This window comes from Xyrauchen texanus, chromosome 36 (assembly GCF_025860055.1).
Source record: "Xyrauchen texanus isolate HMW12.3.18 chromosome 36, RBS_HiC_50CHRs, whole genome shotgun sequence".
NCBI classification, from domain to species: domain Eukaryota; kingdom Metazoa; phylum Chordata; class Actinopteri; order Cypriniformes; family Catostomidae; genus Xyrauchen; species Xyrauchen texanus.
The window spans coordinates 27,682,343-27,703,079 of NC_068311.1; the positions used below are offsets into that span (position 1 = coordinate 27,682,343).

The 20,737-nt window shown below is 36.5% G+C and overlaps 1 protein-coding gene across 1 annotated transcript in view; it reads right to left on the bottom strand.

Annotated features, from left to right (window-relative positions):
* The window catches only part of mipepa (mitochondrial intermediate peptidase a), a 35,413-nt gene that overhangs the window by 3,040 nt on the left and 11,636 nt on the right, over positions 1 to 20,737 (bottom strand). The window contains exons 17-18 of the mRNA XM_052107244.1: positions 10,438 to 10,559; positions 8,910 to 8,983 (exon numbers count right to left, since the gene is read on the bottom strand). Coding sequence (XP_051963204.1) covers positions 8,910 to 8,983; positions 10,438 to 10,559 — 196 coding nt within the window. The remainder of the gene's footprint in view (positions 1 to 8,909; positions 8,984 to 10,437; positions 10,560 to 20,737) is intronic.

A 20,737-nucleotide genomic window follows, 5' to 3' on the forward strand; every position in this document is an offset into this window, starting at 1 on the left:
AACATCTGAGATTAACCAGTTTTAATTCCTTTTTCCTTTTTACTTTAAAGGGATAGTTCACCCAAAAATAAAATCCTGTCATCCTAATGTCCTATGTAACACAAATAGAAGTAAAGTGTTCATGCTGCTTTTTTCCACTCAATGAAAGTGAATGGCGACTGAAGCGTCAAGCACCTGATTGAAAAGCACCACAAAAGTATCATGGAAGTAGTCAATGCAACTTGTCCGCCAAGTCTTCTGAAGCCATACGCTAGCTTTGGTTGAGAAACAGACCAAAATTTAAGCAGTTATTTATTGAAAATCTTAATTTTTCAATTTACTAAAAACTAGATTGAGATAATACAAAGGGGAAGTGAATCGTGACAGCATCCACCCCCATTCACTTTGATTATATGAAAAGAGCAGCATGAACATTCTGCTAAAGTTCTTAATTTCTGAATAAATCGATTTAATTGTTTTTGATTTTTTAAGTTATTTTAAGTTTTGTAATAACAAATGTAATAGACCAGAGTAGACCAAAACTATTCAAATATATAACATATTGAATTAATTAACAATTAAAACGTTATCCATATTTTATACTATATGCTAGTTAAATATATATATATATATATATAAAATTGAAAACAAACAAGACTACATGGTCAAAGGTCATCCTTGTAATCTTATAATAAACAAAGATATAATTCATCTTTTTATGTGGGAACAAGATTATATGGTAGACAGGATTAAACAATCTACAGGTATGGAGTCAAAGTCACCTTATTTACCAACACAGGTGTGTTTGATTACAAATCAAAAGGGGCTTCTGATGCAAGCTGTCCTTGATAACCCAGCTGTGTGTGTTTAGAAATGGAGGTCAACCACAGATCAAATGGCCAACATGCCTTTTCAAACGCCTGGCAAGCTTTACTCCACACTGACACTCATTTATCCACAGAGCACAATAGGATGAGGGCGCTCACTCTGATTGGTCAGAATAGCCAAAGACTTAGAATGGAGGATAATGAAAATGAGGACACATCAAAGTGAGGCAGGCTCATCTCTCCTCAATTAATCCCAGTTTAAATGCTGTTCTTTGGCTCCCGTGGGCTGTGCCACACCTACAAGTTGTGCGGTTACGTGGGCACAGCTAGACATGGTGGAACATGACTCAGGTTAATCTGGTTTGGTTTTCATGTGTAAAAAGTACAGGGTGACAGAGAGGTCAAATAAGCATAAGGAATAAGCCTAAAATTCGAAAACATTTATATTAAAGGGATAGTTCACCCACAAATGAAGATTCTATCAATTTGCACACCTCTGTGTTGTTCCGTATACCCATGTGACTTTCTTTCATCCATGGAACACTAAATGTGAATTTATGAATAATATCTTGGCCACACGTTTCCATATAATGAAACTGAATGAGGACTGGAGCTTTCAAGCTCCAAAATAACCAAAAAGCACAATATTGGTAGATTATCAGTGAATATTAACTTAAATTTTGGTACTTTAATTTTTTTTTGTAGCCGACAACCCCAGTCCTCATTCACTTTCATTATATGAAAAAAGTGGCGAGGATATTTGTAACAAAATTCACTTTTTGAGTTCCATGGAAGAAAGTCATATGGAACTACATGACAGTGAGTAATGAAAACATTTTTGTTTTTTAAAGAACTATCCTTTTAATGTTTAGGTACTTGTTCCTAAAGCTCAGCAAAGTGAGTTATAGTTGCCTAGGCTCTGGTTTTCTTGCATATTTCTTAGACTTCAATCGGTTGAGCAACATTTAAAGACTAAGAAGATAATTACAGTGTCCCTGCCGGCAGCTGAAAAGATTTTCTGGTTGTTCCACGGTTTGACTTCAGTCTGCATTTGTAAGTATTTGAAACATGTCACGAATTGTAAGCAATAACCTCATAATCTACCTGAAGCTTGAAATTACTTCATCACTAACTCTGTAATTAAAATTATAGAGGCCTCAAAGGCTTTGTGAAAAAAAAAGTATCAAGGATTATGAGGTTACAAAGAGCAGTCCACCATTGTGAACATGAATCATGTGGCTTATAGCCTATTCAACAATTTACAAAAATGTTATTCATGTAAATATTCTTGTAAGATTTGAGCATTGATGCACATAGATCTCACGAAACCTGTCAAGAGTGAATATTTCACTCTAAAATCAAAAAGACAGGAATAAGAAATTGTGTTTTGCATTAATATTATTAATACTATTCTTGGTCTTTTTAGATAATTTAAAATGACAATTATGCACATTTAATTGTCAATGCCATAAAGTAAACATAAAAACAATCACTCATTGCTGTAATGTGAAAAAGGTATTTTAAATGTATATTATTTAAATGATTACAGTGTGTGTGTGTGTGTGTGTGTGTGTGTGTGTGTATATACTGTTGAAGTCAGAAGTTTTCATGCTCTTAGGTTGAAGTCATTAAAACAAAATTTTTAACCACTCCACAGATTTAATATTAGCAAACTAGTTTTGGCAAGTTGTTTAGGACATCTACTTTGCACATGACACAAGTCATTTTTCCAACAATTGTTTACAGACAGATTGTTTCACTTTTAATTGACTATATCACCGTTCCAGTGGGTCAAACGTTAACTGTGCCTTTAAGCAGCTTGGAAAATTCCAGAAAAATATTGCAACCCTTTAGACAATTAGCTTCTTATAGGCTAATTGGTGTCAATTGGAGGTGTACCTGTGGATGTATTTTAAGGCCTATCTTCATACTCAGTGTCTCTTTGCTTGACATCATGGGAAAATCAAAAGAAATCAGCCCAAAAATTGTGGACCTCCACAAGTCTGGTTCATACTTGGGAACAATTTCCAAATACCCGAAGATACCACATTCATCTGTACAAAAAATAGTACCCAAGTAAAAACACCATGGGACCACACAGCCATCATACCGCTCAGGGAGGAGACACATTCTGTCTCCTAGAGCTGAACGTAGTTTGGTGCAAAAAGTGCAAATCAATCCCAGAACAACAGCAAAGGACATTGTGAAGATGCCGGAGGAAACAAGTAGGCAAGTATCTATATCCACAGTAAAACGAGTCCTATATCAACAAAACCTGAAAGGCTGCTCAGCAAGGAAAACCACAAAAAAAAAAAAGAAAGAAATAAAAAGCCAGATAACAGTTGCAAGTGCACATGGGGACAAATATCTTACTTTTTGGAGAAATGTCCTCCGGTCTAATGAAACAAAAATTTCACAGTTTGGCCATAATGACCATCCTTATGTTTGGAGGAAAAAGAGTGAGTCTTGGGAGCCGAAGAACACCATCCCAACCGTGAAGTATGGGGGTGGCAGCATCATGTTGTGGGGGTGCTTTGCAGCAGGAGGGACTGGTGCACTTCACAAAATAGATGGCTTCATGAGGAAGGAAGATTATTTGGATATATTGAAGCAAGACATTAGCCTGTAAAAAGCTTGTTTGCAAATGGGTTTTCCAAATGGACAATGACCCCAAGCATACCTCCAAAGTTGTAGCAAAATGGCTTAAGGACAACAAAGTCATGATATTAGAGTGGCTATCACAAATCCTGACCTCAATCCAAAATTTGAGGGCAGAACAGAACAAGAATGTGTGAACAAGGAGGCCCACAAACTTGACTCAGTTAGACCAGTTCTTTTCCAGAGGAATGGGCCAAAATTCCAGGGAGCCTAAAAACTTGGCATTTAAAATAGCAAAATGCCACGGTCCCATAGACATTCTATGGGTGGTACGGTCACACTACTTGACCGATACACTCTCTGCTATGATAGAGCTGCAGAGGTTATCTACATAAATAAAATAATCTCTGCTTTGTTTTCTTTTGCAAGATGGAAATAAATGTATTTTGACAGGAAAATAAGTAAATAAAGTGTCAAATCTCAGCCCTTTTAAAATCTGCAATTAATCATGATACACTACAAAAAAATTAAGCAATTAATCGTGATTAAAATAAAGTTAAAAAAAATCAACTGACAGCACTAACATATATTATACAGACACTACCAGCCAAAAGTTTGGAATAATGTACAGATTTTGTTGTTTAGGAAGGAAATTGCTCCTTTAATTCACCAAAGTAGTATTCAACTGATCACAAAGTATAGTCAGGACATTACTGATGTAAAATAAAGCACCATCACTATATGGAAAAAGGTTATTTTTGATCAAATCTAGACAGGCCCCATTTCCAGCAGCCATCACTCAAACACCTTATTCTTGAGTATTCATGCTAAATTGCTAATTTGGTTCTAGAAAATCACTTTCCATTATATCAAACACTACTGAAAGCTATTTGGTTTGTTAAATGAAGCTTAACATTGTCTTTGTGTTTGTTTTTGAGTTGTCACAGTATGCAATAGACTGGCATGTCTTAAGGTCAATATGAGGTCAAAAATGGCAAAAAAAGTAAACAAAAAAAATAAAAGAAAAGGTTTGAGTGGGCAAAGAAACACAGACATTGGACAACAGATAATTGGAAAAGAGTGTTATGGATCTTAACCCCACTGAGCTTTTGTGGGACCAGCTAGACTGTAAGGTGCGTGAGAATAATATATAAAAGGCAATACATTTTATATTATTTAAATTGTAAAGTATTTATTCAGCATGGTAGTATTTGTTGTACTGTCTTTAATTTATGCTGTCATAAAAAAAATTAAAAAAAAAAAAAAAAATATATATATATATATATATATATATATATATATATATATATATATATATATATATACACACACACACACACACACACACACACACACACACACACACACACACACACACTACTTTTTTTGCATAATTGTCATAAAAAGGCAATTCATTACATATTATTTAAATTGTAAAGTATTAATTTATTATGGTAGTATTTGTTGTACTGCCTTCAATTCATATGTATAATTGTCATGAAAATAATGTCACAAGGCAATAAATTATATATTATTTAAAAAATATTCAAATATCACTGTAGTATTTGTTTCACTGCCTTAAAATAATTTTTGCTTATTTAAAAAAAAAAAAGAAAAAAGAAACTGCATAATTGTCATGAAAATAATGTCACAATGAAAACCACCTTAATGGTCCTAAAATAGGCTTCACTTTCAATCAGCAAACTACTCTTTATTTCGATTTTGGGGTGAAATATGACAAACATTTGTTTTCGTGATATTTGCCCATATACATGCTGAACTTTAGAAAATTAAACGCCTTTAAAAAAAAAAATCACAAAAGTTCACAACTTCTCCCATATATACTTTTTAAGAGTCACTGAAATGTATTTTAATGCCCGGATCATAAAGACAAACATGGATTAGGCATTCTATCAACTTTTCATGGCATAATTAATCCGGTATAATCAAAGTCTGTATAATTTAAAAATCATCTGAGTCATGCAGACACACACAGAGTCTAATCATTTGGCAGTGAAAGGAGTGTTTACTTAGCAGTGCAAGCTAAAAGCACTTTTAGTTGAAACCCCATTAAGAAACATTTTAATACCGTTTACACCTGGTATTAAGATCCCTTTCAAGTGATCTAATTGCAAGTAGTCAAACAAGACATATCACTGTTAATTTGCACAAATGCTAGTAGTAATATGACATAGTGATAGATAGATAGATAGATAGAGAGAGAGAGAGAGACATTCAATGAGTGCTGATGGTCGCACACCATCAGCACTTTTACGCTTCACTGTGTTGTATCACTCCGCTTGTGTTCGTACCATTCTAAACTAAAGTGCAAGAGCAGTGCATATGTGTTAAGAGCTTAACATGTATTTTTATATTTTTACTTGATATATATATTAGCAGCATGTGGTGGCAAAATATTCTTTTTTGTGTGTAATATGAGCCAGTTAGGTGACGTGAAGTGGATCCGCATCATCAAGTGTTTACATACAGCACCCTGTAATCACTTGTATTATTACTACGTCACTAAAGCAAGGAAATAGCTTTAAACAAACAACTTCTTCATTACGGCTCATCACAGCTGAGAGACACAGACTGATTAATTACACAAACTTACCTAAAGAAGCTTACCTCTTATCAGACTTTCCACATTGGTGTGGACACACTGTTTGAAATGGCGGAGGACATTGCAGTTTATATAGTGAAAAACGATTGCGCACCGGCTACTGTGTAATAGGGAGAAATACCCTCACTTGGACGGCTATTTTTCCACTGAGAAAGCTGATCTTCAGAAAGCTGACTGCATCTCTGCTTGGGTGTGGCAACAGGTGAACGCACACACTCTGTCTCCGTCTCTCTCTCTCTCTCTCTCGTTTATCCAATAACTTGTTAGAAACAGCACAAGCCGTGATACTATTTCTGAAGTGACATTTTTGAATTACTAATGAAGGCTTGGGCGCATCATTTGGTTTGAACCAGCAACGGCAAATACCTGTATTAACTGAGCTTCAGATGTGAAGTTCCATTAAGTATTGTTCATGTATGTCACTTATTAAAATGTCCAGATTGGACGATTATTTCCTTGTAAAGCTACATGTAGCTGGCAAAGTTTAAAACTCTTGTTTTATCATTGTGTTCCAATAACCTGAAATAACCCTAATACCAGGTGTAAACAGCCCTTAGATGAACTTGAACCCCCTTGTTCTCCTGTATCTAAAACCCATACATATCACCATCAGGTGTGCTATTGTTCTTTTAGCCAGTTTTTGCTTCTAAATTAAAAGTCCCTGGGAAAGCTGAGGGCCATGAAAGACGGCTCTGTGCCACCCACGGCTAGAGAACACAGGACTTCAATCAGCATGCCGTCAAACTGCCACTTTCCTCTCTCCGCTCCCCAATCTATACCAGCCTGGACCTTACAGAGGTCTGGGAGCCAGCCACGTCTGGTTGAGGGGGCAGCAGATAACAACGGCTCAGAAAGCAGCATGGTCTTTCAAAACCACATGACTTTCTTTCTTATGCCAAACACAAAAGGAGAATTTATTTTTATAAATATCCCGGTGGGGATATTTTCAATACAATGACAGTTAGTCACTCACTTTAGAGCTGAAGTGTGACATGTCGCCTATCGTATGCCTTCAAAAGTCTTGGAATATGAAGCATGAGACACATGGACTACATTTATGATACTTTTGCATTATTTTTGAAGCATGAAAGTGAAGTCACTATCCACTGCCATTGTACTGAAAAGACGGACTGGGACACTCTTCACAATTTTTCCTTTTGTGTTCTGCAGAAGAAAGCCATATGGATTTTGAACAAAATGCAGGCGAGTAAACTATAACAGAATTTTAAGGGGAAACTATTACTTTACGGATGGAGTACTACAGTTGCTTACAAATCCAACAATAAGGAATTAGATGCAGCAATATGGGAATTTTAGAAAATATCAATAACCAATAATAGTTAGTTACTGCCGATAACTGATATGATAGTCTATATTATACATCTAAACTGCTTTTCAGTTTATTTTTTGCCTTAAGGCAACTTTTTTATTATGAAGCAAGAGTCAAGTAAACAGGAAATAATGGGAAAAGAGAAGCACACGTGATGGGGAAATGTCACAAGGCAGATTTGAACAGTGCAGTGTGTAGGAGCATATGCGCTGCCTGCTAGACTAAAATAGTGTTCACACCTAGTGAAATCACTAGGGATGCACCAATGTATCAGCTGCTGATTTTTTAAATTAAAACCATCAGCGAAATGGTTTTAAGCATGAAAACGCAGATATGATAAAATAATGTTTCTTTAATAATTATCAACACTTTGTAAAAAAAATTTGAATTCAAAATGCACAATCCTTAAATAATGATAGCCACAGAATATAGAAGGTTGGCACTCCTAAGAACAAGTTATATTTAATTTATAATAAGTTTTGTTCTCACATTAATGAGGAAAAACCGTAGTTACAGACCTGACAGTTGTGAAAGTGGCACTTACATACATGAGGTAAAACCATCCAAAACGCTTTGAAACCAGCAAACTTTGATGTCTGAGAAATTGCTTTGGTATCCATTTTAGGCTGCACGATTGATTGAGTTAAGATTGAAATTGCAATATGCTCTTCCACAATTATGAAAGCTTGAAAGGCTGCGTTTAAAAATAGGCCGCAATCAGTGCTTCAGTCAGCACATCAGTTAGCATTGTGTAAGCAAGTGGCACCCTCTAGCGGTCTGGACGGCAATTTCCATAATCCATCACACCACAATAAATCTTGTAAAAGGTTGTTTTGTTTCAATAAAAAGTTTCATAATGGTGCATCCCTAGAAATCACATACTTAAAATGAAACCAGAAATCACAGAAAAATGCGTTTGATCCCAATAATTTAGTAAAGTTACCGATCATATTAAGAAAACACAAATTTTGGCAGGTCATCAATATATTGTGCATCCCTACAGTTTACAGGTGATTGAAGGTAACTAGCTTGAATGTATTTGTGGGACTTTAGCAAATGTATGCAAGTACAGCTATCTACTTCAATCTCAAACTGTTTGCCAAGAGTATGTTTTTATAACATATGCCACATCACCAATAAAACCTCACTATAAACATCACCAATAAATAAAAATAAACGAGGCAATTGGCTCTTAACTAAAAGGTTGGTTTTCCATTCCTACAGCCACCATATTGAGCATTGCAATTTCTCCTAATCATCTTTATAAGAGTGGTCCAAGTCCTTCTTACTATACATTTTTTTTGGGTGGCTTCAGATCTATTAAGGGCACTGAACTAAGTTTTTAAAGTACTGTTATTAGTAAAGAATCACTACACTTAGTTTCTGGTAAATTCTAAGCTATTATTACACATACTTGCACAGATGTTTTCTTGCAACAACAGGGAACTACAATAGCAGGCACAAAGAAATGCTGTCAGAACTAGCACTGCATTTATTCTCTCCAGTGCAGACTTGTAACTCCTCCAGTGAAAGAAGTGAGTCGGTTGCTTACCTTCAACCATCAGCATGGGCTCCTTCCCTCCCCCATGTGCCAGCATCTCTCTGCGGTAACGTTCTCCGGTTTCCCTGCAACAACGTGAGCAGATGCAAGTTTACTTTACACTACCAGCATTATTCCCACAATCTAAGCCAATACACCCTCTCAAATTGCCTGACATGTTCAAAACTGCCCAAACAAAAAAAAGCTCAAGAACAAAACTACAGTGTGGTGAAGGTATGGTGGTGTTCTTTGGGTAGGGGTACAGAAATATATTCAAGATTATTGATTTAAAGTTGATTTCATATTTGTGTTCACAAGTTTTCCATGACTGAATAAGGATTTTAAAAAACAATTTTATAGAGATTCAATCTGCCACAAAGCAATATTTTAACAATGAAATATTTTGAGTTGAGCATAAGTAGAACAACGAATGTTCACTATTGTAGTTTCCAAGACTCTTTCAGGCCTGGAAACCACACCTTTAAAAATTCCCAGATATTTCCAGGTTTTCTATAAAGCTATTCAGTTTTAGATGAAATTACTGATGAAAAAGTTTGTTGACGAATGACTTTTAAAAAATAATGTCAACAACAAGGACAAGATGAAAAAGTAGCATTGTGACAATAATTAAATGATTTTACTGAATACTGTTGATGAAAAAATTACGATAAAGCAAATGCACAGGTGAATTAAGTTACATAAATATTGCATTGCTGTAACAAATGCATGTCATGCAATACACTTAAAAAAACACAAATTAATAGGTCTAAAAAGCATGAAGAATTCACAACAAAATAATAGAAAAAAGTAGCTAAAGTACTATGTCAGTATACTCATTATAATGCTATTATTTCAATTAGTTTAAATGATTATCAAACATGTTTAAATAAAAAAATAAATCTAAATGTTTGATAAGTTTGCTTAAAGTTTGGTCTGTTACAGTCTGACACGTTTTAATTTTGAATTTTTTTTAAATTGTTGGTGCCATCTCCTGATGGCCATATGTAATTAGGGTTAACGATCCTTTCTGCCCATATTTGGATGACTTCCACCTCTGGTTGTAGCGATCTCAATACTAATATGACTGGTTTAGCATTTCATGACGAGTTTTATTTTCTTTGACTAAAATCAACAATTTTCAAAATGTTTAAGACAAACATTAAGCAAATGTTTTTAAGCTAAAACTAATGTAAAATGTTTCATTTCTGTGCCAATAGCGGCAACAAACGGAAATGCAAAATGTAAACTTGCTTTCAGACAACTTTTCTGAACATTCCCTTGTCTGACATTGATCGAAAACAAATAGGTAGTACTGCCCCAAACTTACGCCATTGGTTGAATAAATGTTTCGGTGCAAGGTGGTTGGGATGCTCAAGTAAATGGAAATATTTTTTTAGCGCCACAGAGACAGTGTTCGCAGTTTGAGGAAATCAATCCACGTATGGCTTATTTATAAATTTCCATGCATATTAAGCTGGGATAGGTTACACACTTCAGCTTTAACATTGAATTAAGCTCTGCTTCTTAAAAACATACACACCTGTTCAAGGGATCTTTATGGAAACACTGCTTCCACACCATGGAGGCCACGGCCCGTGACATCAGGTACGAGTAATACTTCGCCCCATAGCCGACCAGATGACTGAATCTCAGCTGCCAAGCCTGCAGAGACAGGTGCAAGTGAACCAATCATAAGCTGCCATTGGAATATTCACATTACAGAACCATCTCTGTAAACGCTTGCCAAGTGATTTCCTAACCCATGAACATGCTGATACTCGGAACACTTAATATCTCGGCTGCAACTGTGATAAAATAAATTTAAGGGTCAAGTTTGTGTATTGCCACACAATGCCTTGCGGACCAAATTCATTACTAGATTTTTACATTTTCTAAAGAAAATGTGAGTGGTGATTCCTTGTACAAAACTTGCTGCCACAATGCTTGGATGTTGTTGATGGCTGCAAGGGAAATACTTCTGTATGCAGTTGCTAAGGTATTCCCAGTGGTTTTAGGCACATTGCTTTGCGGTTGTAAGGGTGTTCTGGGTGGTTGCTTACTAGCCCAACTAAAATGAACCCACCCCGAGTCGGTCCCTAGATATGATTAGGGATTTGAACAAACTCCCTAGCCCAAGTATGAAAAATAGTAAAAGTGATGAGTTGTCTTAGAAAGCACCACTAATAATCAATGCATCTATAATTTATATTCAAGTATTGTTCCCAAATAAAGGATGGCATATCATTCATATAATTTACTTCCAATTTTATGAAGTGAACATTACAAACCTCTTTCCATTGGCTTCTTTACTCTGAGGTAAATTAAAGACAGTAATGATGTTTCAGGTGGATGCACGTTGGGGAAATATTTTGGCATTAAAACACACACTTGATTCCTGTTTAAAGAGCTTAGAAGTTCAAACGCCTTGCTGAGTGATGGAGATGTGCTTAGACACTCACTGTAACAAATATCCCTGCAGGAAATTATCCGAGCACACTACGCTTGGAACGACAATAAATACGGGCAACAAAGCCTGTTGATATAAGATAAATGCCACAGCCATTGCAGAAGTAGATTAGCTGTGTTCATGAAGTCATCTAGGTATTACATGTTTACTGAATGATGATAGAAATACTTCTTAGCTTTAATAGTGTGACTGACATACTTAGTTTTAAGTGACTACCATTCAAATCTATGGGCGTACTCATATTAGTCCTGGCTGCCTTGTACCGTGCCCAAGCACGATTGTCCTCCCTAACCACTCCCCTGCTGGCCTGCACTCACATTGCACTTAACGTTCCGGGCCTGAGTACGCTTATGTAATTTAAGCGACTTTTTGTTTTGAAGAAAAGTGCTCTCACACAGCACAATGGAGTCCATCATTCTAACGTTACTTTGTAGCTTATTTGGAGTCGTTTGGGGTGCGGTCACACACGGCCCTCTCATATGCCTAATTGTTGACAGCATCGTACTACTGGAATTTATCCATTTCGTCCAGTGAGCTGCCAGATTTACCTTCAGATACTGAACCTGCAATTTTTTCGGCTTGTCACGACATTGCTCAATGGTTCTTTGGTATCCACAAGCACGAAGATAGTCGCAAATTTTACCAAATATCTCAGAGGTCATGTGTGTTGTATCCAGTTGTTCCTGCATATTCTCGTCGGCCCAAATTCCCAGTTAACACTGCACCTCCGTGATCCTTTTGCCACCATGTTTGTTAAATGGAACAGTCGAATCACTGGTGTCATGTTTTGAGTTCTGTGCTTGGCCACGGTTAACGATCACACTAGATGCGTACCGTGCCTGAGCCATCTGAACCGTGCCTGGGCATGGAACGGAGTGATCACGCTAATAAAACAAACTGGACTTTGGGGGTCAAACGTGCTCAGGTACGGTACAGATCGCCTAGTGTGAGAACACCCTATAATAATTTCAGTTCTTATAACTGGCTGTTTTTGTCGCAGCCGAGGTGGCACAGAGATTAGTGCACTTGGTCCTGACATGTTGAGTCATGATGCTTATGTAGGACATGCATATTCAAATTTGACCTGAAACAAAACAAAACCACAAAAAAAAGTGCACAAAACAAAAACACAACAAAACAACTAAAATACAATTATAAAAAAAATAAGGAGGAGGCTATATCCATCAGCCGCATTTCCACTATCGAGCCAGTGCGAGCAAGGGCTACCAGCTGGTCAGCTGGGGCCAATAGCCTCGGACCTCAAGCCGCAAGACCCAAATAAATTTGCAGTCCTACCATCGGGCCAATAGCTCCAAAGCATTTCCCCAAAACCCACCCTTAATATGCCCTTCTCGTGCCAACATCAGACACCCTGCCCATTTCACAAGCAAGAGGGAAACACAAGTTGAGGTATCAGACTCTGGAGACTAGCTAGTCCTTGAAAGGAACACAACACAATGTTTTTTAATTGTATTTATGTCAAACCTGTACTGTTGTGCACTTGTTTCTGCAACAATATACTTTATCACGTATTTGTTGTTTCGGCAGATGCCGTCAATCAAATGTTGCACATTTTTATCTGGCCAAACATTTATCAGCCCTGATTTTATCTACTGACAAGTACTGGCAATTCTCCATTCGCTGTTGATCTGTTGAGTTAAGCTTGTAGCAAGATATGAAAAATTGGGAAAGGAGTCTCTTGTTGCTAAAACCTCTGAAAACTCAGCAAAACTCCGCCTTTGACAATGACCCCACCTCAACTCCCAGTTGGCCTTCTTAAACCCAAGGGTAATTGGCGGGAGGCGGCATAATGAAGCCCCGGAACTTACAGTGGGAACGGAACTGGCCCTGGATCGCCCTACCACAGCCTCATTTGGCCCCACAATAGAAGCGCGGCTATTGAGTTAGCCAATCCACTCCTGGAAAGCAACCTTTCTGCAGAGTTTAGATCCAAACCTAATCAAACCCATCTGAACCCAGTGGTGTGCACAGAGGGGGGCCTCTTTCATTCACAAGTCTAAAGGTGCCCTTCTTGTCGTGCAGAAAATGGTGGACATTTTAATAATAAAAACAAAAGTAAAATCTCTTAATAATCTCACAATAGCAGTATTACTGCATCAATGTGAGATTTCCTTGTAAATCGCGGAAGCGTTTAAAAAAAGTAGGTGTCTTTAACAGCGCACGCTACAGCATATCGGGGGGAATTCCAATCGAATGTGATCATGTCTTTCACCTACTCACTCTGAAGTACAGAGCCTTTGAAGAAAGTATTCTGAAAGGAACAAGGCTATGAATGTACCCTTCTCTAACAGTCCTGTCATTAATTTTCTCACTTTCATTTGGAACAACCTTTCGAGTGGCCTCCCCATCCCGCAGTGCCCTTTGAGGGCACAAATATGCCTTAGGGAATTCGGCCCCATGATCACCAAAGTGGTGTTGCCTCAGAGGAGTAACAGTTTAGAAAAAAAGGCCACTCAATGCACAGTATTTTATTGTAAGATAATTAAAAAAATAATACTTGATTAAAACAGCATTCCGACATCACATCATTTGCAGTGTTGATCTTTATTAATTATAATGGGGTGGTCATGTTGCTTGCAGATTGAAATCCAATATGTCTTTCATAGAATACTGTCGTAAACTGAAGAAGCTCCCTGATTCAGCCAAAACTAGTTTACGTTTTGTTTAAACAAATAAGCCATTAGATTAATCACTTTTAAAAAAGCACCATGCTATTACCATTTTTTGGAAAAGTAGGCTACCATGGTAACCATCCAGAACCATGGTATTAATGTCTATCTTGGTACTATCATTGTACCATGTTTGCTACATTGCTTCTGTAAAGTCCTAAAAATTAATGGCAGAATATAATAAAATGAAATCATATTCATATGAAAGCAAATAAAGAGAACGTACTATAGAAAGTGTCAATTCTATAAAGAGGTTGATGGGGTCAGAGTGGATGCAGCCGATATGACAGGATGAAGTGCGGGAGCAGTGATAAAGGGAAAGTAAAGAGAAGAATGATGAGATAAGAAAAAGATTAGCTCTATGAAGGACTGTGGTGTTACAAGGGTAATACCATGGTGAATGATAGTTCCAAAAATGTCCTAATCATACCCTGTAATATCCTAACCCAATCATATGATGTTTTTATATTCACATTTCATTATATTTTTCTGGGTACCACAAGGTACTCCGTGTACGCCACTTTCTGAACCAGCTAATCAGGGCTGCGTCCAAAAACTGGAAAATGCTGCCTTTGGAGGCTGCATACGGAGGTAGGATGAAAATAAGGTGCGTTTCAAACTGTTCTGAGACCAGTTTGCTTAAGAGTTCCATTAATTCAAAAAACACTGCCTGTTAAGCCATTACCTGATAAGGTAGCATGTCAGCTGCCTACATTTTCTGATGCAGCCAAATTCTTCAGAATTAATTGTTGAAGCTGAACTATGCAGGATATTAAGGACTCCTGAAAGACATCTGGGTCTAATGATAACTATGGAACTTCTGCAGTCTGTTCTGAAGCAGAATATATCTGTGAAAAGTGTTTGTCTCTAAAAGGCTGTTGAAGAAAGCCAGGGTTGTGTAAACAGCAGTATGTGTATACAGGCTTTAGCCCCAGATTATCAGCATGACAGATCCCATAAGGCCCCTTTTGACTTAAATAAGCCCAAATGGCACTGCTGCTGAGACGCAACATCTGAAAGCTAAACATTAGCTCAGCACAGCAGCTACTCTACCAATAACACTCATTTCAAATCTGATATACGAGTTTGCTAATGGAAATCTTTTCTCTGCAGATGGGTCCTCTCATCATTAACTCGTACTCATGCCATCCTAGATGTGTATGCCTTTCTCTTTTTTCACAAAAAAGAAGATTTTTAGAAGAATATTTCAGCTCTGTAAGTCCATACAATGCAAGTGAATGGTGACCAAAACTTTGAAGCTACAAAAACAAAACAAAGCCAGCTTAAAAGTAATCCATATGACTCCAGTGGTTTAATGCATGTCTTCTGAAGCGATTCAATCTAATTTGGGATGAGAACAGACCAAAATGTAACTCTTTTATCACTGTACATCTTGTCATTGCAGCCTCTAGGCACGATCATGATTTCAAGCTCGATTACACTTTCTAGTGCTTGACGCATACACCAAATGGCACTGTAGGATGTGTAATCGAGCTTGAAATCATGATCGCCAAGGAGACTGCGTATGTCAAGATTTATAGTGAAAAAGGAGTTATATTTTGGTCTGTTCTTTCTTAAACTGATCGGATCACTTCAGAAGACATGGTTTAAAACACTGGGGTCTTATGAATTGCTTTTATGCTTCCTTTATTATATTTTGGGAGCTTCAAAGTTTTAGTCACCATTCACTTGTATTATATGGACCCACAGAGTTGAGATATTCTTCTAAAAATCCATGTTTGTGTTCTGCAGAAGAAAGAAAGTCATACACATCTGGGATGTCATGAATGTGAGTCAATGACGAGGGAATCATCACTTTTGGGTGAACTATCCCTTTAATAGTCAGGGTTAGGAGTTTGTTCAAGTCCCTAACCAATATTTAACCGACAGTAATAGTAACAGCTATGCCCCTGTTTCCTAGGTTGTCTTTAGTTCAACAAATGGCTTTCATGTCCTTATGACTGGCAAGAGCAAAGCTGGGGGCTTTGATACTGACACATCCAGCATTTCGTCAGCCACCATATGATCCATGTTCTTAACAGCTGACATTATCTTCCAGAACATTATTAATGACCCAGAAAAACCAAATCAATGTCATAATGAAAGCTAAACAATGGTAAATATCTCTCTCTGTGAGTTATCTCCATCATTGCCCACAATCTTTATTAGCCAGTGGTTGACAAATAAGGTTGTCCGAAATGATAAAAGATAAGCAATCTTTGTATCTAGTTTATCAGGTTCATAAAAATGTAATAGTTGTGTCCATGGTGGTTTCATTCATTTTTGAAAAACATAATTTTCTACAATAATAATAATAATAATAATAATGATAATAAATGGCTTCTGATATCAAGTGAAAATAACATTTATTAAATTCATTGTACCCTGAATATACCTTGTAAGTGTACACATCTTGAATTTATAATTTTTTTTATTTTTATTAATGATCAAGTAAAAAATATTTTTACAAATATCCTGAATTTCTGAGTCACTGAAAAACACTACGTTTTCTTAGGTCAATCCATTTGGCCTGAACAAAACGTGCTTTCTTTATATATATATATATATATATATATATATATATATATATATATATATATATATATATATATATATATATATATATATATATGATATTTTTAAAAACTTCACAAACTCATTTGTCATTATAAGGGTCTAAAGTAGCATTTTCTGCTAGACAACATGACTTCGATTTGATGGACAAATGTTTTTCAAATATTATATTAAACATCTCCAGACAGTTATACCACATTTTTTACTTTAAGTCCTAGAAAATGACTTTGAACTCAGAAATTGAATACAAGCTCATAAAGGTGTATTCAAGTAATTGTTTTGTGTGAATGAATATGAATCTGGACAAAAAATTGGATTCACAACTATGAGATTCCCAACAATCAATTAACAATTTTCGGCTGGTGGACAATAACAAAATGCAATATAGTCACCTTGAAGGAGGACCCAAGCCATAATAAGTGACCAGAATATCTTAAAGGAATAGTTCACCCAAAAATTTTAATTCTCTTTACCACTCCTGGAGTCACGAGTTCAAATCCAGGGCATGCTGAGTGACTCCAGCCAGGTCTCCTAAGCAATCAAATTGGCCCGGTTGCCAGGGACGGTGGAGTCACATGGGGTAACCTCCTTATGGTCGCTATAATGTTGTTCTCGCTCTCGGTGGGGCACATGGTGAGTTGCGCGTGGATGCCGCGGAGAATAGTGTGAAGCCTCCACACACAAGCTACGTGATAAGATGCGCGGATTGACTGTCTCAGACACGGAGGCAACTGAGATTCGTCCTCCGCCACCCGGATTGAGGTGAGTCATTACGCCATCACAAGGACATAAAGCTTCTGCCAAACACAAATGAAGATTTATAGATGAATATTTCAGCTCTGTAGGTCCATACAATGCAAGTTAATGGTGGCCAGAACTCTGAAGCTCCAAAAAGAACATAAAAATAATTCATATGACTTCAGTGGTTAAATCCATTTCTTCAGTAGTGATATAAGTGTGAGTGAAAAACAGATCAATATGCAAGTTATTTTTTTACTATAAAATCTCCTCCCTGCCCAGTAGGAGGCAATACGCACAAAGAAAGAGAATCGACAAAAACAAAAGTATGTGAAAGTGAAAGCGGAGATTTATGGTTAAAAAAAAAAGGACTTAAATATAGATCCCTTTCTCACCCACATCTATCATACTGCTTCTGAAAATATGGATTTAACCAGAGCCATATAGAGAGAGAGTTGCGACAACTCCATTGACTCCAATGGAACGTTTTTTTTTACAGCAATGGCGGCTCGTGGAGCCTCTCAATAGTTCCCGGAAGTAGCAGCAAACACATGCCGCGCCGTAGAGATGCAGCAGAACAAACCATTTGCGACGCACTTTTAAAAGGTGAGACGTTTAAAGAATAATATTATCTTATTCTGTATATTATCAGTACATCTAAATAAAAATAACTTGTAAATTAAAACCTTATAGTTGAGTATTGCTCATTAAATTAGGAGATAAGGGATGTTATCGGATAACTAACAGATTAGGCAAGGATTGGAGCTGGATAAAGTTAGTCAACCGAACACCCTATTAATTGTAAAATCTGTTCTCTTGATTCAGTTTCATCCATCGTTTTTAAAAGTAATATCGTAATATATTATTACAATTTAAAATAACTGTTTTCTATTTTAATGTATTTTAAAATGTAATTTACTCCTGTGATGCCAAGCTGAATTTTCAACCTCATAACTTTTGAACGGCAGTTTATATACGAGTATGCTTAAGTTGTTTTAAAGCTGAATATATTGTGTATATGAATAAGTATTGTAAGAATTATACATTAGATATATAATATTTATAATACATAAATAATTATATTACTATATATAGAATTGTAAGAATTGTAAACAATAAGCTTCATTTCACTAAATTTTACATTTACGTAACTGCTGCTAATGGTTAATAGTTCATTGACCCATTGTGCGGTGCGAGCTGGAAATCACCTGTCACCAGACTGTCTCTGTACTATCTGAAAAGTCATAAATATGACATTAGTTACCATGAGATTAGTGAAAACAATGAACATGAGGTAACATAAAAAGGCAACAGAAACCCTAGCCTGAAATAAGTTGAGGCAAATAACGGTAGCTGAACACTAATCCTCAAATATTAGCTGATTTGATCTTTAAAAAAACAACATCGCTGTAACAACATACTCATGCTACATACATATGTCGGTATGTTACATAAATATAGAAAATAAATGCATTTATTGACTACTAATTACCAGAAATCGCAGTTCTGTCACTCTTAACAGTTTGGAATGACCGCAAAGCACTTCCTGGAACTATCTGGAGTCTACGTGAATCACGTGACGATCAAGCATTTAGAACTTCCGTTGTCGCAACTCTCTCTTTATATGGCTCTGGATTTAACCACTGGAGTCATATGGATACATTTTATGCTGCCTTTATGTGCTTTTTGGAGCTTCAAAGGTCTGACAACTAGGGATGCCGTGGTGTGAGTTTTTGAAAGTTTGATCACCTTCTGAGAAAAAAACTATTGCTGTTAACCGGTTTTACAACTATTAGCATATTTTCTTATTATGCAAAAAATGCATATTTGCATTAAACGTGTTAGTGGACATATTTAAGAGGGATAAATAGACGCTAAGGGCAGCCCTAAAATAGGAAAACAAAAAATAAATAGGTGGTATGTATATAGACACTCCAGTCTAGGGCACGACAACGATAATGTGCATCCCAAGCTCAGGTGATGTGCTTAAATGTAACCACTCGAGTGCTTCAAAAGTGCATAACCGTAAGTTTATTGTGGGTGCGCAATATGTAGTTCATGTCTTCCAATAGTTTTTTCTTCTGCAACAGTTTACTAAAGCAATCTGTTGTTTGTCAGACACCCCAACATAAAGAATCAGCAACAGATTTCATTAAAATACTGTCCACAACACTTTACAAATTAACCTTTGGACTATGCATAATAACGGTATCATTGCTTACAGTAAGCGATTAAAGTCCTATAATGACTAAAATTGACATTTATTGTTGAATGCGGTGAAGTTGTACAGAAGCAATGCTTTAAATAATGATGATGATTTACTTGCTGATAGTAACTACACACAATGCACCATAAGCTGTCAACATGCTTAAACATGACAAAAAGTCTTTAATATCACCACAGATAAAATATTAAACTTACTAGTTTGTTGTTGGACGACTAGTGGAGCATCCGGTCCAATTTGTAGAAAGTGTGTGTTTCTAGGACTTCTGTCTGCTTGTTTTACATCTGTCGTCTTCAGTCAGTCATTTAAATGCTGCCAAACAGCCAATCTAAGTTGGTTTTTTGATGGATATGAATCTGATAATCAAAATCTGATATTCAAAATCCTCTGTTGTACTTTGAAATTTGCATGTAGTAGCCCCAGTTTCATGTTCAGTCCGCAACACCTGGTCAAGCACCATGTGGCCACCGTCCGTAACCATAGCAACAGCTCCAGTACCCACACAGGCACAAGAGTTTTTCACATTTAGGCTTACAAAAATCGAACAAAAAACGATTTTATATTATAGTATATATTAATACATTATATATAATATTTTTCCATGTGTAAAGCATTTTACAGTTTTAATAGTGGATTCTAAATTCTTACGGTTAAATTAACCGCACCATTTTTAAATCATGAATAGAAGTAAAACCATATGATCGTGGCATCCCTACACTCCACCATTCACTTGCATTTTATGAACCTACTTCTAAAAATATTTGTTTGTGTTCAGCATGAGAAAGAAAGTCATACACATCTGGGATGGCAAGAGGGTGAGTAAATGATGAGAGAATTTTCATTTTTGGGTGAACTATCCCTTTAAGAGACATGGAAAAACCTGGAAAAATTGTCAAAGCAACTCCAACAAACAAGCACCACTTACATATTCTTGAAAATAAGTTACTACAATAAGGTCTGTTCATCAAAACAGCTGTCATACTTCAATAAAGATTAAATGAATAGATGCATGCAGAAACAAGTTGATTTTATGACCATCTGTGGACTGAAGAAAGGTTTCAGTTGTTCTTTTAGTCAATAAAACGTGCGTCCTACATGAACAAAAGACACGCATACTTTTAGCTGCGTTACCGTGAGTGGGAGTAAT